Genomic DNA, 12317 nt, shown 5'->3' on the forward strand with positions numbered 1-12317 from the left:
ATGCTCTTGCCAAAATACAGTAGGGAAAGGATCATAGTGTTAAGTTTTATAAATTAAAAAAATATGTACATAGGGAATATTTACAGGTATGCAGAGAGTACAGGAGGTGTTATAAATTATGTTGTATCCAACCTTTGAAGTTATTCGAGTGCTTTGTACTCTATGGATAACCAGAGTAAGATCCTCTCTGAAATTTCTGAGCCAAGATAAAGCAGGGAGCACAAACCGGCCCGCTTGCCCAGCATGTACCCTGGGGACGACCTCAAGTATGTTGCACGTCGAGGAGTGCCACAATGCCGCCGAAGGGCATCACACCTTCGATGTCATGTCGCGATATCAAGAGCCGCTGGCGCCAAATGCTAAGCACCACACCTCCTGTCACGAGCTTACCCGACAGACCACAGCCAACACCTCAAAAGCAACTCTAAGCACCTTGCGAGGCATCACCGCCGACACGGAAAAAAAAGCCTGGAAGGTTCATCCTTCAGTTGCAAAATGCGGTAGCAAGGGGCCCCAGTTCCTAAACAGTATCCAGCGCTTGATACTTTCATCATCCCAGACTAAATCGTTCCACCATTGCGTTTCTCCTATTATCGTTGCGAAGAACGGGTTATTTTCGGTGACACCGATGGGGACTCCCTTCAGTTTCCCACAGCCCTTCACCTTCAAGTCCTTGAGAGACGGCAGGACCCCTCTGCAGATGCAGCTAAGCTCTGGAAGCTCCCACAGCTGCAGCGACTGTAACCGTGGAAGAGCCTGTTCCGCGGAGACCGATTTGTCGAACACTCTCTCCAAGTTGTCACAGAACCTTATTTGTAGGCTACGAAGATTTGGCAGGCGCAGGGATGAAGGAAAGAGGAAGTTCAGTTTTGGACAGCAATCGAGGAGCAAGTGCATCAGACAACTGAAACTAGTCAAAGCTTCCATCCCTTGGCAGAAGTATGCTAAATTGTCCATGTTAGAGATCCATATATTCTGCAATTTGACCATTGTAGCCACTTCTTCCAGTAAGAAAATATTCTCCAGTTGGTGACAGTCCTCTACCCAAAGTTCTTGTGCCGCTGTCACTCTTCCGGTATTCAGGGTCCATACCAGATTTGTCAGTGTTATACTTTTTGATGATATTAGCTCAGCGTGTCTAAGAATCCCTTTGAGATCATCAGGATTGCTGACACAGTTTATCTCCAAAACCCTATTGAAATCACAGGACTGCGCATCCACCGCAGAGAATTTTGTCCTCCATACTCCAAAGCCATTGTTCATGGTTTCATCGTACTTTAAAGGGGAGATAACTATGTGAAACTTCTGAAGGCAGTTTGACCACAGTGGAGAGTCTTTATCCAAAGACTGAACGAACTTGGCATGGCTTGCATAAATGTATGTTTTTCTGTCCTGGTTTACATCTTGAGAGACCCGCATACCAAATCTGTCAGAAAATTCAAAAGTCAGTCCACAAGGTAACCAAAGCATGGCCATCCAATTCACCAGATCCTTACTTGTCCCTATCTGTAGGTTACTGACAGCACCTGTCTTTGAAACTCCATAAGGGAACCTGATAAATTCTGTATCATAGGACTTGTGGTCTGTTTCCATAGTTTGCTCAGACTTGAGAAATGCGCAATCTTGTAGCGCAAGTTGGTTAAGTGCCATGCACGCAGCCAGGGATGGCAAGCATTCGATAGAGGTTCCCGAAAGGTCGAGGATCTCGAGCAACCTCATACGGTCAAATGATCCGCATTCTACCCTTTTTAGGGAGCCACAACCTGATGCACTCAGTGCCTCCAGCATCCCCAGCGAGCCTATGTGCTGAATTTCCTCCAGGTATTCACATCCAACCAGTAGCAGCAACCGGAGGTAATAAAGACCAGAAATGGACTGTGGCAGGATTCTGATTGCAGTGAAGGACAGGTCTAGCACTCTCAGCATTCCCAGACGGCAGAAAAATATTTCTGATATGGTTCTCATACGGCGGTTCCCTCTTAAAAGTAGCGTCCAAGTTGAAAAGAACTCATGGCTTGGACTTGCACGGAGTTGTTCCTTCACTGTGTTGTTCATCAAGGAAATCCTTCTGCCGAACTTGGCAAGAAGATACTCAAATGGAATGTCATTGTCAAAGTACTTTTCAGGCTGCTCCACATAGCCATTGTCGCGTCCAAGTTGTGATACCGTCTCTCTGATGACATCATGCATGCGGATATGATGGTCACCCTCAAAATGAATCAAACCATGCTTTAAAAGCACATGAAGAATTTCCTCACCGTAACAGTTAGCCTGATGAGAATGTCTTGCTTCTTGAATGATACCATCTAGCTTCCATAAAATGATCAGGTCTTTGACAGGAATTGCTTCATCGTCAGGGAAGAGTAGGCAGTACAGGAAGCAGTGCCTGGCAGTATCGCTAGGAAGCCGGCGGTAACAAAGCTTTACAAGGCGAATCATTGTAGCGAACACTGATATCTTGGGTCCTAGAGCCACATAAGCTTCACTTATTAACTTGCTCGACTTCTGTTCAGGCACATCACACAGCGCCCCAGCCAGTAAGATAATCGACAATGGCATGCCAAAACAGTTGTCAACTAACCCCAGATCAATATCTCTGCCGATCTTCTCGCGCAGTAGGTCATATGAGGCCTGATCTGTGAGAGGTTGTGGCGATATAAGTATAGCTGGATCCATGACTGACACTGTCCTCCCGGTTCTTGTGGTCACAATGACCTTTGAACCTAAACTCTGCTCTCGAGGACATGGAATCCCCAAGATCCGTAAGATGTTTTCCTCAACAAAATAAGCGTTGTCGAGGACCAACAAGAACTTCCGTCTCACGAGATGCTCCTTGATCATCACCCTGATTCTTGATGATAACAGTTCCTCACCAATGTCAATCGAAAGAACTATGGCAATCTTCTCAATGCACCGTCTCACACTACAACTTGTAGACAACGAAACCCAGATATAGGTATCAAAGCGGTTTGAGTTCCTCGCGGTTTCAAACGCAGCTTTTGCCACCCATGTCTTTCCCAAGCCACCAGTTCCCTCGATGGCAACCACTTCGCCTTCTCGACGAAGAATCAGGCAAAGCATATCATGGAGCGTTATCAACCGATACCGTGGCACAGTAAAGCTTGGCAAACGTGTCCTTGGTTTCCTAAAACAGCAGTAGGATGCCATGGCCGGCACTGGCACACCTCCTGTTTTGTCAGCCCTTGTGCTTCGGTTGAGCCTGGACAAGAGATCAGCTCGTGTACCTGCGTGGCGGACAAGTTCTTACATTGTTAACTAGTCAATGGTGTTGGCTAATGCGTGAACTTGTTGCCAAATAGTACGAAATTCCAGCTCTTGATAATCTTGGTGTAAATGATGCCCTTTGGGCAAATTTCCTTTTTCAAGTTTGCACTCAATGCAGCGTCCCGATTAACTGAAAATAGTTACAATTTTTTCCCATGAAAAAAGAGAGCTGAAAGCCTTCACATATGAGAGAATTCACCTCTTGTGTGCACAAAGTTTGATTCCAAGATAATACAGCTGTATATTAAAGTTGTACTAAATCGGCGACAAGTAATATGGATCGGAGGGAGTGGATAATTCCTTGTTGAGATTGATGAAATAGGGTGCTAGCTTGTAAACAAAATAGGCGCACCGGATCGGGTTCCTAGCTTAGGCCCGTTTGACAACATGCATAGCTAGCAGCCTACAAGCAAACATGGGGAGCACGAATTGATAAGGATAACAAATGCAAAGGTTGTTGCACGCCATTGCTCCATGTTGGTCTTGCAGAGAAACAATGCCTGAACTGCAGGAGCGGCGTGCTGTTACAGTACATGGTATAGGGTTGTTATTCAGTAAGTCTGATTCAGCCAATCTTTCCTGGAAATCGGCAAGAGTCTGCGACCAAGGGCGGGCAGAGGACAGAGGGTTCCCCGTGAATCGCCCCGGATCGGGTTCTCCCTCGCCTCGGAGGCTCGGACGGACGGACAGCTGAAATCCAAGGAAGAACAGGGCTCACCTTCGGCTGAATGGAGGCGAGCACCCAGCGCTGATGCGATTAGTACGGCCTTTCTCCAGTAGCCGGACGCGACCCTGATGATCCGCTGCCGCAGAGCTTGCTCATGTCAGGGATTCAGGGGGGTTGGGGGAAGCAAGGTGGGCGCCGGCGGTCGGGATGGCCACCGCCGGCGGCGGGTTGGAGCGGGCCCTGGTCCACGGGCAGTCAAAGCAACCCCGTGTGATTGGAGCGCGTTATCTTTTGAGATTTTTTTCTGTGAAAAAACTTCTAAGCAATTTAATCACCCATTTTTTTAGTCTAAATCTAAACACATTCACTTTATTGATCAATGTCCAAAGAGATGAGAATACAATTTAAGTCCGGGGATTAAAGGAGCCACAAATAGCATGTGAGAAAACTTCTGATCTAACATGGAGAGCAAGACTTGATAAGGATAACAAACGCAGACATACACTATTGATACACTATTTGTAATTGATGCTCTTTGCTCTTGGTCGAAAATAAAAATAAAAATCAAGTTTGCACCCAAAGCAGAGTCCCAGTTAACTGAAAAGAAATAATTTTTTTTTCTGAAACAAACTCTGAACTGAAGAAGCGGCGTACTGTTACATGGTGGAGTGGCATAGGGGGATTATTCAGTAAGTCCGGTCTTATTTCAATCAACCAATCTTTCCTGGAAATTAGCAAGAGACTGCGACCAAGGGCGGGCGGGCAGACCACAGATGGTTCCGCGAAAATCGCCCCGGATCGGACCGGGTTCTCCCTCACCTTGGAATGGATGGACGGCTGAAAGCGAAGGGAAAACAGGGCTCGCCAGAAGCCGAGCGCGACCCTGAGGATCCGCTAGCGCAGAGCCTGTGTCAGGGGGGGGGGGGGGGGGGGGGAGTCGGGGGAAGCAAGGTGGACGCCGGCGGGCGGTCAGGATGGCCACCGGCGGCGGCGGGTTGGAGCGGACCCTGGTCAATGCGTAGTCAAAGCAACCCTGCGACTGGAGCGCGTTATCCTTTGAGCAAATAATAATAATAATAATTTGTTTTATGTGTGTTTTTCTTCTTGTGGAAACTTCTCCTAATTTCTATGTGCTTTATTTATATCATCAGTGTCTAAGCAGCTGGGACTGGCTAGACCCATCATGTCAAGCCATTTTAGTGCCATGTACATATGATTTTTTTTTCTAAAAACATATGCAAAATAAATAGCAGTACATTTCTACACAAAATTGGGACTTCAAATTTTGTAACATGAGCATCCAAATATTTAGCTCCACACATCGTCTGGTTCACACGAAAACCCTAAGCCGTTGAGAGAAATTGTTGCCGATGTATTTCAACACTAAACATGCTCTTGTAGGGAAATCATACTCAGAACATGGATACATATGAACTCATACTTTTGGAACTTGGTAAGAAAATGTAGTTAGGTTTAAATTAAACAAATGTTTTAGATAATTTAGAATAGTTGACGCACACCGCACATGAAGGATTGGTGGAAACCTATCCTAAAAACTTTTGGTAAAGCAGTGTGATCATTTATGAGCGAGGGGAAATACTCTAGAGGGACAAACTTTTTCGGCCGGAGGAAGTACGAAACAAACTCATATAGAGCAATATAAACAGTGTGGAGATCCACTTTTGCGGGTTTTCCACATATAACGGATCATTTATTTTTTCACAACAGTTTACAATGTTTTTTTTTCTTGAGGAACAGTTTACATTGTTAATGTAGTAGGAGTACTATCTAGTCTGTATCCCTTACTTCTATTTTTGCTGATTCTTTTCATGAAAACTCGCAATTTTGGCCAGGTTTCAAAAGTTGAGTTCATGTAACATACGGGGTACAAACTAAATAAATCCGGTGCACATCGTGCCCGTACATTGTTCATCTGACGGTCGGGTAGGAAGATAGGTATCCTCTGCGGCTCTGCCTGGCTCTCCCCTCCTCCCGGTTTCAATCCTGTCTCTGAAGACTCCTCCCAAATTCTCAACTGCTGCTGCTGCCGCCGCTGCTTCTTCCTCCTCCTCCCCGCGATTCCTCCCCGCAATTCCTCCCCCCTCTTCTTCGGCGCCGGCGGGGACGACGGGACACAGCCGAGAACCCAGGCTGCCAGGACCAGCGGCCACTTCAAGCTTGCTTCTTGGTAAGGATAGAGGAACCCTAGCTTGCTCCACCGATTGATTGATTCGATTCGATTCGCCAGGCGGTTCCTTTGTTGGTCTCATCCTCCGCTCAGTTCATAATTCGATTCGATTCGAGTAGGTGCTTCTTCTGCCTCAGCGCAGCGCGAGATCCATCTGAGCGGAGCCAAGCTGAGCTGATCCCATTGGCGAGATGGACAACACCCAATTCGCCATGGTATCCTATTTACACAAGTTGCGCAGAGAAATCTAATTATGTTTCTACCTGCTGTGTGTGATAGAGTATCCTTACCTACCTGCTTTTTTTTCTTTGCTTCTGGTGGAGCAGATTGAGGAGCTGGCCTCGCTCATCAAGGACAACCTCTACAGCAAGCACCTCGTCCTCTCCATCGAGGAGGCTCTTGTCACTCTCCTGCAGCAACGGTACCACGATGACGACGACGAGGAGGAACATGACCGCGCCGCGACCGGAGCGCGTCACGGGCCAGCTGGGAATACCATAGAGCTCCAGCCCACCAGCTCATACAACCGCCTCCTTTTGCATCGTCTCGCCGACATTTATGGGTATAAAAAATCTCCCTATTGCATTCATCCCATCTGTGCTGACATGCTAAAGTCACTGCAGCAAGCGCTCCCTTGCTAATTTTATCTGCTTTTGTGTCGCTGCTAGGTTTGCTCATGAATCTGTTGGCGAGGGCGAGGATCGGCATTTGGTTCTCCAGCGCTGCCCTGAAACAGCCATGTATGTCGCCGAATGTGCTCACGAGCTCCCTTCTTGAAACCATTCTTGTTTGGCTCGATTCAGTAACGTCGTACATGTCTACACCATACCAAAATACTAGTGTGTTCCAAGCAGGGTGTCTCACTACCAGTGCCAATGTTCTCTTTTTCACTGCTACACATTTAACTCGCCACACATCGGTGGTTGGCTAAATTTCAGAGCTGTTATTATGTTTGCCCTGTTTTGAATTTAGTTATGTTATTTGTTTGCAGCCCTCCTGTCCTTGTCAGCGATGTGTTATGGAATTATGACGACAGTGATGGCCCTTCAGCCTCTCTTATGCTAGCGAGAAATGAGACAGGTGAGTCATTCTTCATGTGTTTATTGTTCTATCATGTAATGACCAGGCAGAAGCTTGTTTGAAACAAATAGTTTGAGGCTACTTCCTGAGAAGAAAAGCGGGCTTTACTTAGGAAGTAAAGAGTGGCCAGTCCTTTGCTATGGTCAAATAGTCAAATCTATTCGTAGTGTTACCTTCAGAAACTCTAAACGCATCATTAGCAAAAAGAATTTTCCTACATGTATGAATATGATCTCATCTCATGCAATCCTCTGTTTTATAAGTTTATGCTTACTGCGTCTGAAATTTGTGAAGATATTCGAGGGTAGGACTGAGCAATGCAAAGCTTCTAGCAGTTCCAGTTTATTTTTCAGCTCTTGCACAGTGTAGCTTGTAACCTGCATTTAGCTATTTTTGGGTCAGCCCTTCTGCTGGCCACTAGCTGTACATAACTTGTTTTCCTTCATTAAGTAATTAGGCAGACCTCATGCATGCCTGTTTAAAACACTAGCTTGCAGTAATTGCTAATTGATACTATCTTCTAACAGATCTTCAGAAAACTCATGAGCCAGAAGATGTCCAAAACGCTATTTCTCTTGAAAGCTTGCATCTGAAAACTGATACACCAGTTTCGAAGCCTTTGCAGCAGTCGGTGCCACCTTCAGCAGCATCACTCAAAGAGAGGGAAGCTGCTTATCGGGCTGCACGTGAGCGAATCTTCTCTTCGCATGAAGCCAAGGGAAACGACACATCAGCAGCAAAATCTAGGCATGTTCCTGCTGTTGCTCAACGGATGATCGCACATGCACTTGGTAAGAGAGTTGAAGATCCAACAGAGAGAGCTGCCTTGGTCAAAGGGAAGGAACTGGTAAATGGACGAACTAGTCCGACGAGTAAAGAAGCAGTTAAACACAACTCAAGCTCACCTGATGGTGGTCCGTATCGGAACCCATCTACTCGAAGCCGTCCTACACCTACTGTTAGCGCCGAGACGCTGAAGAAAGAACAGACTGGAGCGGCTAAAAGGATGTTTGCACATGCATTGCGGCTCCCTGGCGTTGAAATACCCAATGGCGCAGCACGAAAACCCAAGTAAGAAGAGCTGGAGATGAATGAAATTCCGAGAATGCATGGGCTGGGGCTGCCTTGACTGCCGTGCCCCGTGCGATGGAGCTGGAAGCCCTCGCTGTGCCAGCCTGCTCTTATGGAGTGCCACTTGTGATGCATGTTAGAAGCAGATGAAAGGATTGGCTGTTGAACTCAGCCGGTGTGAGACAACAGACAATGCACCGTAACCTTTTGCCTCCCTTGACTGGAGTTGAGTCGAAGAAAAACCTGAGGGCACGCGGCGAGAAGGCTGAATCCAAAGTGGCTGTTCCCTGTTAGAATTGTGCTAGTAAGTACGTAGTAGTGTTGGTTGCTAGCCAACAGAAAAAATGTTGTTGTTAGCGCCTACCCCAGTCTAGTGAGTGTTTTTGGCTCTCCAACCTGCTGTATCGTGCTTAGGCCTTGTATAATGAAAGATGCTTAGGGGAGGTGCTTAGAGAAATAAACCAGGCTTTTCTTAAGCACCGGTGCTTATTTGTATAAGATAGACGCTTAACTATGCGTCTCTCCTGTAGAAATAAGCATCGGTGCTTCAGAAAATCCCGGTTTATTTTTCTAAGCACCACCCTAAGCATCTAGCATTCGACAGGGCCTTAGCTTATATACTACACTTTCGTGTATCTTACTATCTTGGTTTGGTTTTGAAAGGCTTGGTTCCCACAAAGTTTTATAGGTGGTGCATGAAATTCGTTCTTTTTCCAGAAAAAACACATTGAAAATAGAGTTTAGGTTATATATTCCTCCTAAGATGTACTCCCTCCGTTCCCATAGTATAAGTTCTAATTACATAAGTTACAAGCAGGGAACACAGACTAATGCAAATCCCAGGTCGTCAGTAGAACAGCTCTACGCCCGGTGGCCCCAGCCCTAGCCCATAGCCTGGCCTCATTTTTGATTCTACAGTTGCACATGCAGTCATTTCGGTGCTTCCAAGCGTCGCGGAGGCAAGCCCTTTGCGCATCAACTTGGTTGTCTTTTTTCATTCATTCTCCTTTAATTTTTTTCTCTATCTAAAAGTGGAAGTGCTCTGCCTTCATCCAACAGAGATCCAAACCGGTGAGCCAACGGAAGAACTTCACTCCTGGCGTAGCCAAGCTCTTCCATATGAGCTTCCAGGTGCTGCAGGATTTGGGCGTGGGTTCGCGTCATGCAAACGCCATTAAATTTGTATTAACTTTTTCTTAAAACAAAAAATTGTACTAGCTTAAATTTACCTCTATGATTGCTAATAAGATAAAAACATGTAGTAAGTTGATCAAAATAGATCTTAGCTGCTAATCATCTCACATTTTACTTTGAGAACTCAAAGCAACATTCTTAAAAAAGGAAATCATCTTTTATGGTGTTTGGCGGTGCTTTTCTCTTCATAGCTGCTAAATTACAAGTCTTAGAATTAGGACCGGTTCTTTTGGGGCTTATGGTTGGCTGTAGAAATAAGCTGCCCCTCCCAGCTTATTCTAAAAGCCTAACCTAAAATTTTATTTTAGAAGCGTCTCTTGTATTGTTTGACTAAGTCTTTGTGGCAAAGCCACTTTTGTAGTGGATTCATTTCTTCAAGGCCTGCCGAGTATTGTAGAACAAATTTTCTTAAGGAATTTCTTGACATTTAGATGGACACATTTGATTTGAGAATGTAGCATGTCTGGCTCTATGTATAACTGACAAAAATATAATATGACCGCATTCATGAATGTCTATACGTGGTGGCCCGACGGCCTGCCTGCCTCCGCAGCCGTCCTCGACGCCGTGCTCCATGTCCTGCCATTCTCGAGCATTGAGCCAGGGCCAGGCCCGACAACGGCGTCCTTCATGGTGTCGCATACAACGCCCCTACGCAAGGGCACACGGATGCATACACCCATCTTGAACTCCTCCACCGGATAAGAAAAAAATATGTTATTTATTGTTATATTAGGAAAGTTATGATTGTCATTTAATATGTGCACCGGATTAGCGATTTGTTATTGAGGAAAATCAGATTTTGTTTTGAAAGGTTATCAAAAAAAATCTTATGTCTGTCTTTTAGGGAGGTGATCTCACATATATGGTGCGATATCTGAATTCTTAATTACTTATTATATACGTGATTGAATTGAATCAGAACTTACCAAAGCAAGCACGAAACAAGATCTCCCTATTTAATGGGATTTGGTTTTTAATGGGAGGGAGGGTGGTGGGTGGTGATGCGAAAATAAACCAGAGGAAATATATGGTGATAGGTGAGGCGGAAAAAAACTGTGGAAGGGAAGCTACCAACTCCCTTTTTCCAGCTTAGAGATTTATGTAGAATATATTGAAAATTAATGCAAAATATACAGAATCTTAATGTTTTAATACCACATTATTCATTAAATCAAATCAACTAATGCTACAAATAGTGCCAACGATGTGTATATATACTTGCACACGTAAAGAGATATCTCCCCACGAAGAGAGAGAGAGAGAGAGAGAGAGAGAGAGAGAGAGAGAGAGAGAGAGAGAGAAGCACGCACTCTCTATGACTATGTCAAATATCGTTCTCCTCCTCCTCGTCCTGGCACCCCTTCGCATGGCGGCCGCAAGCTCGGACTGTATCCCCGGGGGGCAGCACATGGAGGCGTCTTTTGCTTGTAGCATGATGTGGTTGTCGAAGCCACAACAAGATCTCTGCGTCCGCATCATGATCTGGGGCGGCATCGACATGTCCGTGTCGCACAAGGAGGACCAAACCGGGTACGTGACCCTTGCTGCATGGTTCGCCGTGGAATCTTTTGAAGTCACGCGGATCGCCGCGAGGAACCAGCTCAGCCATAACACATCGCTCTCCGGACAGGAGAGGCACGCCTACGAGGGGTGCATGAAGGACTACGCGCTAGCGGGCAGATCCATCACCCGCGTCGCCAACGAGATGCTACCCAGCTGCCGCTTCACGCACCTCAGCTACGAGTACAACCATGCGCTAAATAGCATAGTTAGTTGTATGAATCGGCTGTCGGCGCTGACTCAGGTGAACACACCGTTGTACCCCATGGTGTTGGCTGACCAGGACAAAGCAGTGCTGGCGTACCATCTTGCTACTCTGATAGGTGTAGTGTGATAGATGAAGAGGCAGTACGTACGCCAAAGAGCAAACAGTAAAATAAACATTGGGTACACCGCTACATAGTTTTACATGTGTGATGTATTGTCAGAGTTGGATCCATGATTTGGTGCCAGGTCTGGCTAATCTATCTATCAAGTTACTATAAGCTCCCTCAAATTCGAGGCTGCTGATGTGTCATAGTGTTAGGGCATTCCAACGGCAACCCGCAAAAATTCTCCCGTATCCGTCCGTGGACAGGGGACGGGTAGTTCTTCAGAGTGATTGGTGTAGAGTAGTAGGTTCAATCTTGCGGTGATCCATCTCAATGACAGAAAGGGAACGGGCATGTATTGTATTGTTGCCACTAAGGATAAAACGATGATTTCCTTATCACACTTGGATTGTAGTTCCATTAAGATAGAATTCTTTGCGATAAAACAACCTAGGGTGATGTAACGGAGGTAAATAGTAAAAGGTAACAGATATATAGCAACGGAAGATGAGAGAGTATGAAAGCATGTAAACCTAGAGCAATAGCATGATGAGCCAAGAAATCCCCGTGCCTTGTTCCATCTGTGAAAAAGAAGGCTCCTAAGTTTCTAGATTTTGTATTGGAAAATCATGTATTGCACGGCACCATACTATAAAAATGGAATACGTACTCTCCTCTGGCTCAATAAAAAATTGTTGCACGACACCAAAATACACGTGCTAGCATCACGCCACTTGTACTAGAACAAACATTTATGCACTACTATCATTTATGTATAACTAGATGATCTATTGCATCAATTGGCGCAGAGACCAACTTGTCGACACAGTCCGAAAGTAAAACGAACTATTTAAATGATTTTTCCCTCAATTTTTTGCAAATGATTATGTTCATACTGAGTTTCTATTTGCCTCAACGACAACATGATAGAAAGGCAATGTGAACGATGGGCTTCTGT

The 12317-nt window shown here is 45.6% G+C and overlaps 3 protein-coding genes across 4 annotated transcripts; 2 read left to right on the top strand and 1 right to left on the bottom strand.

Annotated features, from left to right (window-relative positions):
* Positions 1-34: 34 nt before the first annotated feature.
* On the bottom strand, positions 35-4872 carry LOC123077239 (probable disease resistance protein At4g27220). 2 transcript variants are annotated; one of them, XM_044499471.1, is made up of 3 exons: positions 4004-4872; positions 1497-3245; positions 1174-1426 (listed from the first exon to the last, which is right to left on the bottom strand). In XM_044499471.1, the coding sequence occupies exons 2-3, from the start codon at positions 3166-3168 to the stop codon at positions 1398-1400; spliced, it is 1701 nt and encodes a 566-aa protein (XP_044355406.1). In that variant the 5' UTR covers positions 3169-3245; positions 4004-4872; the 3' UTR covers positions 1174-1397. The 2 variants fall into 2 exon arrangements, with proteins under 2 accessions (XP_044355405.1, XP_044355406.1); XM_044499470.1 differs by having other exon boundaries at positions 35-3245; positions 4004-4870.
* Positions 4873-5881: 1009 nt separating this feature from the next.
* LOC123077241 (uncharacterized) lies at positions 5882-8970 on the top strand. Its single transcript, XM_044499474.1, has 6 exons — positions 5882-6140; positions 6260-6355; positions 6467-6702; positions 6809-6880; positions 7132-7220; positions 7748-8970. The coding sequence occupies exons 2-6, from the start codon at positions 6332-6334 to the stop codon at positions 8293-8295; spliced, it is 969 nt and encodes a 322-aa protein (XP_044355409.1). The 5' UTR covers positions 5882-6140; positions 6260-6331; the 3' UTR covers positions 8296-8970.
* A 1779-nt stretch (positions 8971-10749) lies between these two features.
* LOC123074031 (uncharacterized) lies at positions 10750-11502 on the top strand. Its single transcript, XM_044496985.1, has one exon. The coding sequence runs from the start codon at positions 10804-10806 to the stop codon at positions 11380-11382; it is 579 nt and encodes a 192-aa protein (XP_044352920.1). The 5' UTR covers positions 10750-10803; the 3' UTR covers positions 11383-11502.
* The last annotated feature ends 815 nt before the right edge of the window (positions 11503-12317 follow it).

Source organism: Triticum aestivum, chromosome 3D, assembly GCF_018294505.1.
Source record: "Triticum aestivum cultivar Chinese Spring chromosome 3D, IWGSC CS RefSeq v2.1, whole genome shotgun sequence".
NCBI lineage: Eukaryota > Viridiplantae > Streptophyta > Magnoliopsida > Poales > Poaceae > Triticum > Triticum aestivum.